This window comes from Gadus morhua, chromosome 2 (assembly GCF_902167405.1).
Source record: "Gadus morhua chromosome 2, gadMor3.0, whole genome shotgun sequence".
Classification (NCBI taxonomy): Eukaryota; Metazoa; Chordata; class Actinopteri; order Gadiformes; family Gadidae; genus Gadus; species Gadus morhua.
In genome coordinates this window covers 823326-841725 of record NC_044049.1, presented here as the reverse complement: position 1 = coordinate 841725, position 18400 = coordinate 823326, and the positions used below count along the sequence as shown (strand labels likewise).

The 18400-nt window shown below is 43.2% G+C and overlaps 5 protein-coding genes across 11 annotated transcripts in view; 2 read left to right on the top strand and 3 right to left on the bottom strand.

The window, feature by feature from the left end:
• Positions 1–1111: 1111 nt before the first annotated feature.
• On the bottom strand, positions 1112–4218 carry LOC115532053 (uncharacterized). The gene is made up of 2 exons (XM_030341519.1): positions 3994–4218; positions 1112–3001 (listed from the first exon to the last, which is right to left on the bottom strand). Exon 2 carries the CDS (start codon positions 2997–2999, stop codon positions 1518–1520), a length of 1482 nt encoding a protein of 493 aa, XP_030197379.1. The 5' UTR covers positions 3000–3001; positions 3994–4218; the 3' UTR covers positions 1112–1517.
• Positions 4219–5438: 1220 nt separating this feature from the next.
• LOC115531996 (serine/threonine-protein kinase WNK4) lies at positions 5439–6165 on the top strand (the record flags this gene model as incomplete). Its single annotated transcript, XM_030341405.1, has 1 exon — positions 5439–6165. A coding segment is annotated over exon 1 (321 nt), but the record flags the coding sequence as incomplete, so codon positions are not given.
• Positions 6166–6464: 299 nt separating this feature from the next.
• On the bottom strand, positions 6465–10383 carry LOC115531661 (uncharacterized). The gene is made up of 3 exons (XM_030341048.1): positions 9524–10383; positions 9180–9341; positions 6465–7911 (listed from the first exon to the last, which is right to left on the bottom strand). The coding sequence occupies exons 1-3, from the start codon at positions 10046–10048 to the stop codon at positions 7582–7584; spliced, it is 1017 nt and encodes a 338-aa protein (XP_030196908.1). The 5' UTR covers positions 10049–10383; the 3' UTR covers positions 6465–7581.
• Positions 10384–12875: 2492 nt separating this feature from the next.
• LOC115532442 (uncharacterized) lies at positions 12876–14946 on the bottom strand. Its single transcript, XM_030342227.1, has 2 exons — positions 14776–14946; positions 12876–14365 (listed from the first exon to the last, which is right to left on the bottom strand). Exon 2 carries the CDS (start codon positions 14154–14156, stop codon positions 12876–12878), a length of 1281 nt encoding a protein of 426 aa, XP_030198087.1. The 5' UTR covers positions 14157–14365; positions 14776–14946.
• Positions 14947–16130: 1184 nt separating this feature from the next.
• Positions 16131–18400, top strand: part of wnk4b (WNK lysine deficient protein kinase 4b) — a 14918-nt gene continuing 12648 nt past the window's right edge. For 6 of the 7 annotated variants that reach the window (XR_003973879.1, XM_030340628.1, XM_030340645.1 and 3 more), the window contains exons 1-2: positions 16138–16612; positions 18120–18292. Coding sequence is in view for 5 of the 7 variants with exons in the window: in XM_030340628.1 (XP_030196488.1) it covers positions 16337–16612; positions 18120–18292 (449 nt within the window). In the remaining 2 variants the exon portion in view is untranslated. Of the gene's footprint in view, positions 16613–18119; positions 18293–18400 lie in introns of all 7 variants that reach the window. The other variant, XR_003973882.1, reaches the window with a different exon arrangement.

The window sequence follows — 18400 nt, the reverse complement described above, 5'->3', positions numbered from 1 at the left end:
CTAACTGGTCTCTAACCGGTCTCTAACCGGTCTCTAACCGGTCTCTAACCGGTCTCTAACCCATCTCTAACCGGTCTCTAACCGGTCTCTAACCCATCTCTCCCTGATCCTTCAAATGTCTTCATTGCCCGTAACATGTATATTATTACCAGAGTCATTACACACATTTGTTTTTTTATTATTATGATGCAATAATCAGATTTTCTGTGGTTATATTTATATATTTAAAATACATTCATGTTGTTTTGTATTGAATACAAGAATCGTTCCTCTATGATCTGCTTTTGGTACTTTAATAAAGTATTTTTTAATCTTTATTTAAATGTCTTCCCTGTCGTTTCTTTAAACTTATTCCAACTGTTTCCAAAGGGACTTTAATAATAACTGTGCATGCATAAATAAACGTGAATAAGTGCTAGAAGGCAAGAAATATAAAACATCCATCACGGTAAAACCCATTGTGGACCCGACAGGTTGACACCCCCCCCCCCCCCCCCCCCCCCCTGCTGAGGGCGGGGGTTCTTAGGCCCAATCCCATTTCTACCCCTTACCCCTTCCCCTTACCCCTTCAAAACAAGGGGGAGGGGTAAGGGGAAGGGGTAAGGGGTAGAAATGGGATCGGGCCCTAGTCACCTGCTCTGTCTCTCTGCTGCCCTCCTCTGGTCCGGAGAGGGGGCGCTTCTGACCCGTGTGGAGGAGTCTTCAGGGTTCCGGTTCTAGGTAGTGCGAGGGTTTGTTGTTATGACAGGGTTGATGTCGTGTTGTGCGTGCGTGTGTGTGATGTTGTGTGGTAGGATGTGTGTGTGTGGCTGCCGCCCCCTGATCGTCTCCCCCACCTGATGCCGGCTGAGCTGAGGCGTAGAGGAGGGGAGCTGCTCATGGTCAGGGCTCGGGAGATCGTAGGGGTCTGCAGTAGAGGCCCCACCTCTAGGTTGGGGTTAAGGTTAGGGTAAGGCCTAGGTTTAGGGTTGGGCCTACATTAATTTTAAATTCAAGTCCCTTCTAATTGAACTGATATTAATGACATCACAACAAACCAATATGAATGACATCACAGCAAACTTGTAATAATTGCATCAAAACAACCGGCATTAATGACATCACAACAAACTGATATTAATGAGATAACACACTTTAATGACACAACAACTGGTATTGATGATGTCACATCACTTGTAGAAATGGTATCACAACATGTAAAACACCACAACAACTGGTATTAATGACATCACAATAACTGGTTGGATGATAGAGAAGAGACAGAAAGATAGAGTGATGATAGAGTTGACCGTTATTGCCATAAATCATTTATATATGTCAACAACAGCAAGTTTCCACAGCTATTATCACTAAAATGTGACTACTATTGAGTGTAAATCTGAATCTTAACCAAACTACGAGGAGCCAGTTTCAAATCAGGACAGGTCCCTCAAACCCCCAACTAACAAGCAGGTGCAAATCCAAAGCTAGGATATTCATTTAGCGAACAGCATTAGCCACATGTCTGGTAATGGGTCTTACTGGAGATCCAGAGCCTCAACCAAATTGTTCATTGTTTTCTCCAAGGCCTTCTCAGGGTACTTTACCACCTCCTCACATGTGTTTCCAAAGTACGGGTACACACACTCACATACAATCACAGCTAACAGATTCTTACACTTGCTCCCATTCTGACACGGTGACGAGTCGCAGGGATCAGCGTTCAGGAGCTCCTCGTCACTCTTTATCATCACCCTAAAGTGGGACCAGGCGTCACATCTCCCCCTGTATTCGTAAGACTCCTCAGGCTCAGTCGGATCTGTACCTTCCGGAGCACTTTCAGCCTTTCTATTTGTTTCCTCAGAATCACTGTTGCTCGTGAATCTATAGTAATGAATCCCGGTGATTTTCACCAATAATTTACACGCTCCTAATTTCTCCTGCAGACTATTGCATCGAAGTATAAAACGTAAATCCCGCTTTAGACAGCCTTCAATTTCCGATTTAATATTTGGAACCTTAGTGTGAGAGCCTTTAAGCTGCCGAGCTGCAGCTACAGTCAGTGCTGGTCCAGTTCTCACAATGAACTCTTTGGAGAGGACATGTTTCGTAATATGTGTCAACACGTTATTGTCTGTCTCGTACACAATCACCATCCAGTCATACCTGAAATGCTTTTCTGACAAATACTCCCTGATGGCCTTAGCCATCTTTCTAGGTTTAGTGTGTTCTGCATTGTACAACTTATAATCAAAATCTTGCTTGATGTACGTTGTGTCTGTATCAAAGCATTTCAACAGCAGGGCTTTATGGAGATCCATTACGCCATGGTAGTAGTATTGCACGTTAGAAACAATCTTTGTTTTGCTATAATCATCATTATTATATCGATACAAGTGTATATTCATGAAAAGGCGTTTGAACATGAGTTGATTGACATGGCCTTCTATAGTAGCTATCCTTTCCTCATGACAACGAGTCTCTTCAACAATGGTGTTGTAAACTCTCTCAATAAATGACTCTTTCCTTTGAATTAATGAAAATAGGGAATACAGGTCAGTTTCACCTATCGAGATGGCTTTAAAATGTTTCTCCATTTGATCTTCTGGTACGTTCTTTAATGTTTTACTATAGTCTCTGAAGCGCTCATGTTCTACCCAGGCATTATTGATGGATAGTTCTATTTCGCCATACATATGTTTTGCTTGTTCTACACGAATACATGATTTTACTTCCGTTAGAGCGCGTTGTATGCTTTGCATTTTTTGCATGAGTTTCTTAAAGTCAGGGTTCCCTACCGCTGTTTTTATTATGCCGGTCGCAGCTCCAGCAACTGCGCCACCATAGTCTTCGATTAAATCGAGAAATGATGTCAGGATTTCCGGATTGTCTAGTAGCATTTTGAATGGCTTTGCAGCTATATGTGCGATTTTCTCTGCAGTCTTGCCTGCAGCCGAGGGCTTGAGGGTCAGTGATGACATCATCATCAACATCAGCAGCAGCAATGCTGGGGACGCCATGACTGGAAAGAGAAGGACACGACAGTAGAACTAACATAACAAAATACTGTACGAACATAATACTAACACTGTAATAAGACAATACTAATACTGTACTAACATAATACGAAAACTGTACTAACATAATACTAACACTGTACTACTAAGATGATACTAACACTGTACTAACATTATACTAATACTGTACGAAGATTGTACTAACACTGTGCTACCATAATACTAAAACTGTACTAAGATAATACTTAAACTGTCCTAACATAATACTAACACTGCACAAAGATAGTACTAACACTGTGCTACCATAATACTAATACTTTACTAACATAATTCTCATACTGTACTAAGATAATACTAACACTGTTCTAAGATAGTACTAACACTGTACTAACATTATACTAATACTGTACTGACATAATACTAAAAATTTACTAACATAATACTCATACTGTACTAAGATAATACTAACACTGTAGTAAGATAGTACTAACACTGTACTAACATTATACTCATACTGCAATAAGATAATACTCATACTGTACTAAGATAATACTAACACTGTACTAAGATAGTACTAACACTGTACTAACATAATACTCATACTGTACTAAGATAATACTCATACTGTACTAAAATAATACTAACAATGTACTAAGATAGTGCTAAAACTTTACTAATGTAATACTTACACTGTATTAATGTAATACTGTACTAAGATAGTACAAACACTGTGCTGAGATAGCACTAACACTGTGCTAAGATAGTACTAACACTGTACTATGATAGTACAAAGACTGTACTTACATATCCCTTGCATAGTACTCACATTACTAACTGTTCTAAAAACCATACTCACATACTACTAAAAGTGTATTTAGATAGTATTAAGATACTCAAAACACAGTAGTAACACTGTACTAACACAGTACTAACACAGTTCTGACATAGTACTGCAATATATTGTACTGTACATAGTAAATTATATTATACAACATACCTTCAGAGACGGAGTCTAGCAGCTCCGCTGGTTGGCCGGTTTTTGTTCTGGCTGGTTGTTGTTCTGGCTGCTGGTTGGAGTTTGGTTGGTGGTTGGAGTCTGGCTGGTGGTTGGAGTCTGGTTGGTGGTTTGAGTCTGGTTGGTGGTTTGAGTCTGGTTGGTGGTTGGAGTCTGGCTGCTGGGTTGAGTCTGGTTGGTGGTTTTAGTCTGGCTGCTGGGTTGAGCCAGGTTGCTCAGGAGCTGCAGAACGGTGGCTTTTATACTGGCTGCTATCTGTCTTTCAGTCGACTGGAGAGGTGGCTTTACCTTATAGGGTCAAACGACTTCCATGTCCTGGTGGCTCTGCCTCATTTATTGTCACAGGGCTGGGAGCTGACCAGTACAGACCAGTACAACCATCTCTGAGACCCAGATAAGACATTTGAATGTGAAGGAATAAAGGAATAAAACAGAGGAGCTGACAGTTTGGCCTCAGTTTGTTCTGTAAACCACCATGATGGTAGTACTGAGGTACTACCGTAGTACTGTGGTACTACGGTAGTACTGTGGTACTACGGTAGTACTGTGGTACTACCATAGTACTGCGGTACTACGGTAGTACTGTGGTACTACCATAGTAATGTAGTACTACCGTCGTACTGTGGTACTACCCTAGTACCATAGTACTACCATAGTACCACAGTACTACCGAAGTACTGTGGTACTACCATAGTACTGTGGTACTACGGTAGTACTGTGGTACTATGGTAGTACTGTGGTACTACGGTAGTACTGTGGTACTACAGTAGTACTGTGTTACTACCGTCGTACTGTGGTACTACCGTATTACCACAGTACTTCGTAGTACCGTGTTACTACGGTAGTACTGTGGTACTATGGTAGTACTCTGGTACTACGGTAGTACTGTGGTAATACTGTGGTACTGTAGTAATACTGTGGTACTGTGGTACTGGGGTAGTACTGTGGTACTGGGGTAGTACTATGGTACTAGGTCAGTACTGTGGTACTAGGGAAGTACTGTGGTACTACGGTAGTACTCTGGTACTACGGTAGTACTGTGGTACTAGGTCAGTACTGTGGTACTGGGGTAGTACTGTGGTACTAGTTCAGTACTGTGGTACTGGGGTAGTACTGTGGTACTATGGTAGCACTGTGGTACTATGATAGTACTCTGGTACTAGGGTAGTACTGTGGTACTACGGTAGTACTGTGGTACTAGGGTAGTACTGTGGTAGGTACTGACCTAGAACCGCCCTAGTAGGCCTACATATGAAAGAGTAGGCCTGCTAATACATAACTCTTAAAGGGTGAGGTTGCTAATATAATAACATTTAAATGGTAGGCCTTCCGATATAATAGCCCTTAAAGGGTAGGGCTGCTGGTATAATAACACTTAAGGGGTAGGCCCACCCCCCAACCACTGTGGGGGTCGACTGGAGATGGCTGATACTGATCGCCCGTCTCTTGGAGGTCCTCCTACAAACACTTTGATATTTGTGAGGCGGCGTTGTGTGAGTCTCTACTGAGTCTCTCCTGAGTCTCTCCTGAGTCTCTCCTGAGTCTCTACTGAGTCTCTACTGAGTCTCTACTGAGTCTCTCCTGAGTCTCTCCTGAGTCTCTCCTGAGTCTCTCCTGAGTCTCTACTGAGTCTCTCCTGAGTCTCTCCTGAGTCTCTACTGAGTCTCTCCTGAGTCTCTACTGAGTCTCTCCTGAGTCTCTCCTGAGTCTCTCCTGAGTCTCTCCTGAGTCCTGGGTCCTGACCGAGCCCTGGGTGAGTCCTGAGTCTGTCGTCCAATCGGAGGCTGGAGCCTCACTTTAGAGTCTCATCTCAACGCCCAGAGACCGGAGCACATGGAGACCGGGGGTCCCAGCCGGGGTCCCAGCCGGGGGCCAGGGGCCCTCTCTGCAGCGGACTTGGACTCCAGTACGGACTCGGAGGGTGAGGAGCGGGTGAGGAGGCGGGAGGAGCGGGAGGAGCGGGAGGAGGAGGAGACGCGGGCCGTGGCCTCGTCCCCCGACGGCCGCTACCTCAAGTTCTGCGTGGAGCTGGGCCGCGGCTCCTTCAAGACCGTGAGCCGCGGCCTGGACACCGTCACCACCATGGAGGTGGCCTGGTGCGAGCTGCAGGTGGGCGTGTGTGAGTGTGTGTGTGTGTGTGTGTGTGTGTGCGTGCGTGTGCGTGTGTGTGTGTGTGTTTGTGTGTGTTTCGCTGTTTGGTTGTGCACTGTAAGACATTTCAGGTCAGTTCAACTTGCAAATGAAGGTTCACCTGCTGCCTTAAAACTGCAAGTTAACTCAATTTAAGATTACCTTTGTTTCAACTCTGAAAATAAAGTTCAAAAGGTTGATTATACTACACTGTTCTAGTTGTCACAATGTTGTTTTTTAAGTTGTCAAAGTTGACTTAACTTTTAATCACTTGTAATCATAACTTGATACCATTAGTTGAAACAAAATATAATTATACATCATTGATACATGAAAACTTTTAATCACATCTTGTTTAAACTTGATACTGTGAGTTAAAACAACATTTTTTTAAACATTATCAATACAATAACATTCTTTAGCTAGTAAAACAAACAGATATTTCATTATTATTGTAACTCACAGTTCTGAGTTAAACTAACTTAGCCGTATTTATACGACTCCTCATTTAAAGTTAAGAGGATTAAAATTCTAAATTTGTTTCAACTTGCATGGTAAATGACAGAGCTTCACACTGAATTCTTGCAGTTGTCCAAGAACATTTATTTTATAAATACATTTATATAAACTTTAACAGAAGTTAAAGGTTTTAACATGCCATACCCAATGTATGTCTCTGTAATGTACAGAGGGTGGACTTGCAGACAGACATGACAGTCAGACAGAGGGTGGACTTGCAGACAGACAGACAGACAGAGGGTGGGTGGACTGACAGCGAGTGGACTCGTAGAAAGAAAGTAGGTGAGGTTGAACAATGACGTATGTGAGATAGTAAACAGATAATCATAAAATCTCAACATGAATATGAACAATGTGGAACATTGATACATCTTAAACATGTCTTTGCATCAAAACAGGCCTCACTGAGGTTGACAACCGAGAGTGCTGAGGAAAGGGGGACAGATGGGCAGGTGTCATAAGAGGCAAAAAGTGAGATAACCGGTCCATATCGTCATATGAACAAAAACAATGGTGTACATTATAAATACTTACTTACATTTCACTTAATTTAACAGTTAATTGAACACAATTTAAAACTGTGAATGAGAGAATAAGTATGGCGAAGTTGTAGAGGAAAAATGTGGTATACGCAGAGCTTTACAAAACATCAACATCCACGTCTAAAAGATTCTTTAACCACAATTCGAAACAAAAGTTTGTTTTCATTATACCTCAAAATGTTTTGCACATTTAAACTATTTTAGATTTTTCAACAATTTCAGATTTTTCAACTTCACAAGTGACACATCTGTCACGCATACCTGACTTGTGCTGAACAAACTAAAACGATGAAAACCTGTATGCTAGTGTAAAGAACAAGGCAAGCTTCCCAGATAACTGCTGCCTCCTAGTAGTTGCTTGACAAGTGCATTTCTTTGTTTACATGCGATATCTAAGCATTTTATTTCTCAGTCCATGGATTCTGGCTGAACATTGGTCCGGTTTAATGTTCATGACAACCCTCTGAAGGAACTCAAAAGAATACTTCATATTACGTGGGTACTCAAGGTTTAGGCAGTAGATTGCACCCAGTAACATGGCAAAGCCTGTGGACACATCTCGGAGGTCATGTAGGATTATCTTCTCCTCTATTACCAGAGCCACGTTGAAAACATCCAATGGAAATGCATCATGCAGAGGGCCTTCGTGTCCAATCAACAGTCCAACTTGCATCCCGCTCATTAGCACGTCAAGGGTTTCACCATGAGCCTGAAAACATAAAGACAAAAACACACATCTTAACTGACTTAAACATCACTGCTAGGCTAATAGAGAAAGGCTACAAATGTCTTTGACATTAATTGAGTGAGTGTTGTCATTGCCTTTCTGAATGTTCATTGTTAAGCCCAAATAATAAAACAAACCAACAGTAATTTTGAGAAAATGTACTGAATGTTAGCCTGGCGATGTCATACTCATAATTCTAGTCAGAATATGAGTCTGAGACCGAACCATTGGGCTGTGATTATAGGGCGGAACCAGGAAGGAAAATGCCTCTTCGCTCAATTGGATAGACCTAAAACCAATCAGAGCAACGTAGTATGTGACGTATGTTGTGCGAAGCACAGCTATTCTCAAACTAACTCAACTGAGCGCACGTTCGAAGAAGTAGAAAAAGAAGATGGACATAAACGATTTATGCCTGTTTTGTAAAAAGAATTTAAGGATACACGGACAAATTGGCAACACGGTCAGCATTTTTGGGAACAAAAGTAAAAGCGCTGAGCGCTCTTTGGTGACGTGGTTGATTACGTTAATGTGTATCATCTGTCCATCAACGTATAAAGCCCGCCCTTACAATTTGATTGGTCAGATCACTTTTTGATCTGACCTAATACCTCCCAACGAGCTCAATTCCAGACTGAATCTCCAGACCAAATATTTTGTGGGCGGAGTTCAGGCTGGTATCCAGGCCAACTGAATGTGCTCCATTTCTCAAAAATGTAGTATATTCTGATTTTAAGTATGAATAACAATTCAATGTTATATACATTGCATTTGAAATGAAAGAATGATTATAATAGACTATGCATCACACAGCTACATGCACACGGACAGAAACTCCGGGACACACCTCTTAACTAGCATATAACATGTGGTCCAAAAAAATAAATCTAGGATGCAGCCCACTACTTTATCATCCCAGCAAACCCTTCTCTGATATACTATACTACATACTAAGCTATTTTAAAAAGTAGCCTAATGTGATATGTTAACATTCCATTATTTAAAAAAAGTCTGGATATTTTATAACATATTGGTTAAGTTACTGCATTTTAGGTTTCATTACATTTTCAATTTAAATTAAGGGCACATTTCATTAATTTTTCACTCATTTACTATTTTATTTGTAAAAAATTACCCCTTACGACTTATGAAAATAAAAAATGTTAAGACAAGAGTTTGTGAATAAGATACCCAAGCCAGAATACTAATTTTAGTACATTAACAAGAAATGATTTCTGTGCAGTACATACCTCCTTTTGAAGACAACTGAGAATACTGTTCAGGCGCAACCTCCTGCCTGATGCAGCAGCTTCTCCGTACATTTGTAGAACACCTGGCACCAAGGCATCAAGTCCATCCAGGAATGACTCCAGCAGGTCTTTGGTGACGATTCTACTGAACTCAGCACTGAGCTGAAACCAATAATAAAACAGCAGAGAAAAGGGCAATGAGTGAGGGAAAAATAAGAGCAGCATAGAGCTCTAAGGGACACAAAAAAAACACAAATATGATTGAAACATATAGTGCATAGTTTGGCTACCTAAAACAACAAAATATAGGACTTCTATGCTGTACTCAGTTGGCAAAGAATTACCTGTCTCTCACTAAACAATGCAGGCCACCTGTCCTTGACTGCAGAAATGAGTGGCTCGTCACCAATGATCTCTTGTCTTCGCTGGGAGAATGTTGCAGTCATCAATTCATCGAGCAGGTGCAAATCTGGCTCTCTCTTCTGCACTTCCAAAAGCATGGTCTCACGATCCTTATCTGATTTAACAGTACTTTGTCCATCAGGTGGCTCTGGTAAGTAGTTGATCTCTCCCTTTTTTGCCTTCTTGACTGGCTTGGTGTTTCCCTTTCTTTTTCTTTTATTTACAAGAACTTCAGGGCATCCAGCTGCCATCATCCTCTGACGGTAATTGCCCATCTTGAATATCAGGCTGAATCTCCAGCAGTACCATCCTTTACCTGAACCCGGCTCCCTGAGACAAGGATGCTTTGCAACAAGAGCTTTGGCTACGCTTTCTAAATTGTCTTTACTTGGATAGCAAGTGATTCTGGTTATGCTATCAGCCAGTCTGTCCAGTATTTCACTCTTCACACTCTTTGAGATGACCATCACAGCTCCATCCTTGGCATAGGCATCATTTGCTACCCTCAGCTGAAACTCAACGTCATGGGAGAAATCTGAAATAACAAAGTGATCAGGCCATTCTGAAGAATCACCACTACGAGGGGGCTCGGGGCTTGCACTATTCTGGGAACTGGGGCTTGCACTATTCTGGGAACTAAGGCTTGCAGTATCTAATGTCGAGTCAGAAACTGGTTCAGAAAACGTGAACAGAACTTTCAGTGTGGCTCGTTCAGTTGGTAGGTCCTTGATGTCTGTCAAATTGCAGAGCTCATTCCCAAAGTCTGGATCTTCAAACTGTAAAAGGAACTTCCCACGGAGGCCCAGAACTACACATAACTCATCAACTGATGGGGGAACCTCCTGTAGGGTGACACGTCTTATTTCCTGAGGTGAGACGATGACTCTGAGAAGCATCATTGATGAGATACCAAGAACTGAAACACAGTGAACAAACAAGAAAACGCTTCATTAAACAGTAAATAACATAAATCTAAAAGCTGTGAATGGAGTTAAAACAGCAGAGAGATTACAACAGATAGGGAGGGTGAATTCAGAGATCAGGTAGCCATTTCTACACTACATCGTTATATAGCAAATAGTGTCGTCTAACCTTTTAAGTGCAGTTTATATCCCGTTATGTGGTCCAAAGATTAAGAGTTTGTTTAAATGTATGACAAACCAACCCAATCAAATATTACCTTAATGTAACATGAATGTCCTTGGAGTGACGAGCAGCTTTTCCTCAACAGGGTATGCAGCAAGGGGAATGTAGTCATTCAGACGGTCCGGATCAATGACCACAATTGTTGCAGGATCTCTTCTGGCGAGCTGGTAACACCTGAGATGCTCTTGGAAGGTCGCTGTGAATAGTTCAGTAATGAATGATATGCAACCATCCACTACACAGATCTCCAATACTCTCCCAAAATCTGGCAGTCCACACGTATGTCCAACTGAGAGTACCATGCCTTTAGAATATTTTGTCCCATTCAAGTAAGCAATGGAGGTGAGTGAAAGAGTCCAGACCTTCAAACTTATTCCAAACAGCCTCTCTGATTGCAGCATCTAGGATGCCCACAGACACAACTGATACTCGTCCAGTCTCAATGCTTGGCTTGAAAATAGTTGGCATCTATGTTATATATCTATGTTATATCCCAAATAAATTGTTGACATTTCTAAACGAAAGCCGGAGACTCCATCATTAAATGTATTCGTTTTCGCGGTTATTCGGCTTCTTCTTCTCCCCTGGAAAAATACAACCGCATTGCATTGTGGTATACGGGAGTAACATGTAGGGAACATCGTATGTACCCTATTTTAAGTCCACTATATAGTGCCCTATATAGTGGACCACTGAGAATTCGAACACCCTAGAAAATGGCGTGCACCCTATTTAGTGCACTACATCCATGATAGGGAACGATTTCGAACACAGCTTCAGTCTCTTAATAATGTCCTGGGTAGCGTATCGCTACCCTGACGGTAGCCATACGTCCCGTCACACAAGCTCCATCTGTCTGTGTAAAACATACCGGTAACAGGGGACCGCGGAAAAAAACAGCGCATGCTGCTCATTATTAATTATCGGCATACTATCCATGTTAAAACAACTTTACTAAATGAATTGGAGTAACTAGTCAATATAAAATACAAAGTGAGCAAAGCACTAGCACGAAGTGACAGCAGCCCTAACACGCAGCCTCAACCGTTAGGTGGCTAACTAGCAAACTAGCCAACTCATGTCGGGCTCGAATAAAAACTAATGTTGCAGTCACATTTTCCAGGCTATTAAAAAAGCACAACCTACACATTTAACGTTATTACGTTACTACACATGAGGTTAATGTTAAAAGACTTGATTAGAGATAGATACGAGGCTAAACTCACCTGCTGTTCCTCAGCCTCGTGTAAAGAAATCTACTTCGACACGTTCACCACTCGTCACTTCGGTCCCCGCGTCGTGTTACTCCGCCTCGGTTCTAGGCCGTTGTCAGGCATAGTCTCTTCCCGCGTGTCGAAGTAGTCCTTGATCATTTACTACAAAGTGTCTGTATTTCGATATGATATATGACTTATCTGCGGTGTTTAAATTATTCTGTTCATGCTTCAGCCTTGCCATGAATTAAAGAAGACAATTAAACTCAAAAGTCCAAATATTAATTTTGCAGCTCTCATTGGCCCACTCCCGCCTTTTCCCCCACGCCCCGCCCCCCCATCTGATAACTTTGAAACCCAAGTTCAATCAACACACACTTATCTGATAACATTTTCAAATAGTCAACACAATTAATAACAGTAAGTTCTACTTTTTAAAACTCACGCAGATGAGTTCAAAATCCAAAACTTGTTAGAGCTCTTTGTGTTAAAGAGAGGAAGTAAGTGGACTTAACTAAACGGAGCTGTCCTGTTTTACAGTGTGTGTACGTGTGTCAGGGTTTGTGTCTGTGTTTGTGGGATCTATGTGTGGTTGTGTGTGTGTGTGTGTGTGTGTGTGTGTGTATGTATGTGTGTGTGTGTGTGTGTGTGTGTGTATGTCTGTTTGGGTTGTTAGCATGTAGTTGTGTGTTTGTGCGTCTGGGTTTGTGGGTGTGCGTGTTTGTGTGTATGTCTGTGTGTGTGTGCCTGTTGTGCAATAAATGTTGTTATTCTTAGTTCTAGTCCCTTCTAACAAGCAGGTGAAAATCCAAAGCTAGGATATTCATTTAGCGAACGGCATCAGCCAGCCTGTCTGGTAATGGGTCTTACTGGAGATCCAGAGGCTTAACCAAATCTTTCATTGTATCATCTAAGGCCTTCTCGATGTACTCTATCACCTCCTCACTTGTGTTTCCTTGATATAGGTACTTGCTTTAGCCAGCAGTCTGTTAAGGGGTCTTAGGGGAACTGGAGGAGCCTCATCCACATCCTTTTTTTTAACAATGACGACGTCCTTCTCTGGGTAAACAATCTCCCACTCACATTTGTCTCCATGGTATGGGTACTTGCAGTCACATACAGTCCGAGCAAACAGGGCCTTACACTGGCCCCCATTCTGACACAGTGTCGGGGAACAGCGATTGGCGTTCAGGATCTCCTCGTCACTCTTTATCATCACGATAAAGTGAGAAGTACTGCTACATGTCCCCTTGTATATGTAAGGCCCCTCGGTGTTGTCAACGGAATCTACAACTGGATCACTTTCAGCCTCAGTAATTTTCTCCTTACCACTATTGCTCAAATATCTATAGTAATGAATCACTGTGAACTTATCCAATAATTCACAGCTTTTGAATTTCTTGTTCAGACTACTGCATACTACCTGGCCTCTGCTTAGACATTTTTTAATGTCCAGTACAATTTCTGATACCTTCGTGTGAGAGCCTCTAATCTGCTGAGCTGCAGCTACAGTCAGCGCTGGTCCAATTTTCATAATGAACTCTTCGGATAGGGTATGTTTCTGCAAATATGTCAAGATGTCATAGGTTGTCTTGTGCACAACCACATACCAGTCATAGCTGCTATACGCTTCTGACAAATGCTTCGTGATGGCCGCAGCAATATTATCTGCTTCAGTGTTGCTTTGAGTGATCATCTCATCTTGTAAATCTAGCTCGATGTACGTTGTGTCATGATCAAAGCATATCCACTGGGCTTTGTAGAGTTTCCTCATGCCGTCGTGGTAGTAATGCACGGCTTCAACAATCTTTCCTTTGTTCAATTCATCACCTTTATATCGAAACAAGCGTACATTCAGGACAAGGCTTTTGACCATGAGATCATTGAAATTGCGATTGAAATTATCAAGCTCTGCATTATGACAGCGAGACTCCTCAATGAAGGTGTTAGGTAAACTCCCAAATAAAGATACTTTCTTTGGCATTAAAGAATATAGCTGAAACAGGTTGTGGTTGGCGTGTGAGGATTCATAATCATCAAAATATTTCTTCATTTCAGATACATCGTTTCGCTCCTTCAACTTTTCATACTCGTTCCAGGCAGTATTGATGGATTGTTCTATTGTGCCATATGCAGCTTTCGCATGTCCTAAACGCGTTATTACTTCTAAATTCTTAAGTTGGCTTTGTATATTTTCCATTTCTTGCATTTGCATATTAAACTTAGGGTCCCCTTTCAAATCGTTCAGGACTGTGGCGAGTTGGGAACCAGCTACTGGGATCAATCCGACCAATCAATCCGAATGGTCTAGTAGCATTTCGGCTACCTTGAATATCCGCTTCTTCAATTTGGTTCCCGACGAGGTCTGGAGGGTCAGTGATGACATCATCAACATCAGCAGCAGCAATGCTGGGGACGCCATGACTGGAAAGAGAAGCACACGACAGTAGTACTAACATAATACTCATACTGTACTAAGATAATGCTAACACTGTACTAAGATAGTACTAAAACAATACTAATGTAATACTTACACATTATTAATGTAATACTGTACTAAGATAGTACAAAAACTGTGCTGAGATAGCACTAACACTGTGCTAAGAAGCACAATGTTATGTTAAGCCCTTACATTCTACTCACATTACAAACAGAGTAGTCTGTACTAACACTGTTCTTCAAACCATACTTACATACTACTAACAGTGTATTAAGATAGTATTAAGATACTCAAAACACAGTAGTAACACTGTACTCACATTGTACTAACACTGTTCTGACATAGTACTGCAATACATTGTACTGTACATAGTAAATTATATTATACAACATACCTTCAGAGACGGAGTCTAGCAGCTCCGCTGGTTGGCCGGTTGTTGTTCTGGCTGGTTGTTGTTCTGGCAGGTTGTTGTTCTGGCTGGTTGTTGTTCTGGCTGCTGGTTGGAGTCTGGTTGGTGGTTGGAGTCTGGCTGCTGGTTTGAGTCTGGTTGGTTTTTGGAGTCTGGTTGGTGGTTGGAGTCTGGCTGCTGGTTGGAGTCTGGCTGCTGGTTTGAGTCTGGTTGGTGGTTGGAGTCTGGTTGGTGGTTGGAGTCTGGCTGCTGGTTTGAGTCTGGTTGGTGGTTGGAGTCTGGTTGGTGGTTGGAGTCTGGCTGCTGGTTTGAGTCTGGTTGGTGGTTGGAGTCTGGCTGGTGGTTTGAGCCCGGTTGCTCAGGAACGGTGTCTTTTATACTGGCTGCTATCTGTGTTTCAGTCGACTGGAGAGATGTTTTTACATTTTAGGGTCAAACGACTTCCATGTCTTAGTGGATCTGCCTCATTTATTGTCACAGGGCTGGGAGCTGACCAGTACAGACCAGTACAACCATCTCTGAGACCCAGATAAGACATTTGAATGTGAAGGAATAAAGGAATAAAACAGATTGGCTGACAGTTTGGCCTCAGTTTGTTCTGTAAACCACCATGATGGTAGTACTGTGGTAGGTACTGACCTAGAACCGCCCTAGTAGGCCTACATATGAAAGAGTAGGCCTGCTAATACATAACACTTAAAGGTTGAGGTTGCTAATATAATAACATTTAAATGGTAGGCCTTCCGATATAATAGCCCTTAAAGGGTAGGGCTGCTGGTATAATAACACTTAAGGGGTAGGCCCACCCCCCCAACCACTGTGGGGGTGGGCCTACCACCACCACTGTGGGGGTGGGCCTACCACCACCACTGTGGGGGGAGGCCTACCACCACCACTGTGGGGGGGAGGCCTACCACCACCACTGTGGGGGTGGGCCTACGGCCACCACTGTGGGGGGGGGGACGTCGACTGGGGACGGCTGATACTGATCGCTGGTCTCTTCGAGGTCCTCCTACAAACACTTTGATATTTGTGAGGCGGCGTTGTGTGAGTCTCTACTGAGTCTCTCCTGAGTCTCTACTGAGTCTCTCCTGAGTCTCTGAGTCTCTACTGAGTCTCTCCTGAGTCTCTGAGTCTCTCCTGAGTCTCTACTGAGTCTCTCCTGAGTCTCTCCTGAGTCTCTCCTGAGTCTCTACTGAGTCTCTACTGAGTCTCTACTGAGTCTCTACTGAGTCTCTCCTGAGTCTCTACTGAGTCTCTACTGAGTCTCTCCTGAGTCTCTCCTGAGTCTCTACTGAGTCTCTCCTGAGTCTCTACTGAGTCTCTACTGAGTCTCTACTGAGTCTCTCCTGAGTCTCTACTGAGTCTCTCCTGAGTCTCTACTGAGTCTCTCCTGAGTCTCTCCTGAGTCTCTCCTGAGTCTCTCCTGAGTCTCTCCTGAGTCCTGGGTCCTGACCGAGCCCTGGGTGAGTCCTGAGTCTGTCGTCCAATCGGAGGCTGGAGCCTCACTTTAGAGTCTCATCTCAACGCCCAGAGACCGGAGCACATGGAGACCGGGGGTCCCAGCCGGGGGCCCAGCCGGGGGCCAGGGGCCCTCTCTGCAGCGGACTTGGACTCCAGTACGGACTCGGAGGGTGAGGAGCGGGTGAGGCGGCGGGAGGAGCGGGAGGAGCGGGAGGAGGAGGAGACGCGGGCCGTGGCCTCGTCCCCCGACGGCCGCTACCTCAAGTTCTGCGTGGAGCTGGGCCGCGGCTCCTTCAAGACCGTGAGCCGCGGCCTGGACACCGTCACCACCATGGAGGTGGCCTGGTGCGAGCTGCAGGTGGGCGTGTGTGAGTGTGTGTGTGAGTGCGTGTGTGTGTGTGTGTGTGTCTGTGTGTGTGTGTGTGTGTGTGTGTGTGTTTGGGTGTGCCTGTTGTGTGTGCGTGTGTGTGTGTGTGTGTTTCGTTGTTTGGTCGTGTGTACGTGTGTATGGGTTTTTGTATGTTTATTTGGGATCTTTGTGTGGTTGTGTGTGTGTGTTTGTGTGTGTGTGTCCGTTTGGCTGGTGTGTATGTAATCGTGTGTGTGTGTGTGTGTGTGTGTGTGTGTGTGTGTGTGTGTGTGTGTGTGTGTGTGTGTGTGTGTGTGTGTGTGTGTGTGTGTGGGTGGGTGTGTGTGTGTGTGTGTGTGTGTGCGTGTGAGTGCGTGTGTGAATGTGTGTGTGTGTGTGATAAGGCTCTAGGACATGACTCTGCATTATTTCAGAATGCTAGCTGACAGATAGACGTCCATAACACACGACTTGTTTTGCATGTTATCTTTCTTCTGCAGATGTCAGCCACTCTCGTAAAGCTCACATATCTTAATTATGACCAAGCTATGAGTCTCTATGGCTCTCTACTCCTAGACAGAGTTTGTACCTTTCTCTATAGCTATGAATCTGTACCTTCCTCTATAGCTATGAGTCTGTACCTTCCTCTATAGCTATGAGTCTGTATCTATAGCTATGATCCTGTACCTTCCTCTATAGCTATGAGTCAGTACCTTCCTCTATAGCTATGAGCCTGTACCTTCCCCTATAGCTATGAGTCTGTATCTATAGCTATGAGTCTGTACCTTCCTCTATAGCTATGAGTCTGTACCTTCCTCTATAGCTATGAGTCTGTATCTATAGCTATGAGTCTGTACCTTCCTCTATAGCTATGAGTCTGTACCTTCCTCTATAGCTATGAGTCTGTACCTTCCTCTATAGCTATGAGTCTGTATCCATAGCAATGAGCCTGTACCTTCCTCTATAGCTATGAGTCTTTACCTTTCTCTATTGCTATGAGTCAGTACCTTCCTCTATAGCTATGAGCCTGTATCTATAGCTATGAGCCTGTATCTATAGCTACGAGTCTGTATCTATAGCTATGAGTCTGTATCTATAGCTATGAGTCTGTATCTATAGCTATGAGTCAGTACCTTCCTCTATAGCTATGAGTCTGTACCTTCCTCTATAGCTATGAGTCTTTACCTTTCTCTATAGCTATGAGCCTGTATCTATAGCTATGAGTCTGTATCTATAGCTATGAGTCTGTACCTTCCTCTATAGCTATGAGTCTGTATCTATAGCTATGAGTCTGTATCTATAGCTATGAGTCTGTACCTTCCTCTATAGCTATGAGTCTGTATCTATAGCTATGAGTCTGTTCCTTTCTCTCCCTCTATATATTATATACATATATATATATACATATATTTATGTAAATATAGATATCTATATTTACACATGGATGACTTCCATATACAGGAACAACATATATGTATGTATACATGTATATAATTGTTAATTGTTGTTCCTTCAGACGAGCCGTCTGTCCACAGAGGAGCGCCATCGTTTCCAGGAGGAGGTCCAGATGTTGAAGGGTCTGCAGCATCCCAACATCGTTCGTTTCTACGACTCCTGGAAGTGCAACGTCCAGGGTCACAAGGTCCTGATCCTGGTCACGGAGCTGATGACCTCCGGGACACTCAAAACGTAGGGACACACCCACCAATCACAGGCCTTGGAACGTAGGGACACGGCCACCAATCACAGGCCTTGGAACGTAGGGACACGCCCACCAATCACAGGCCTTGGAACGTA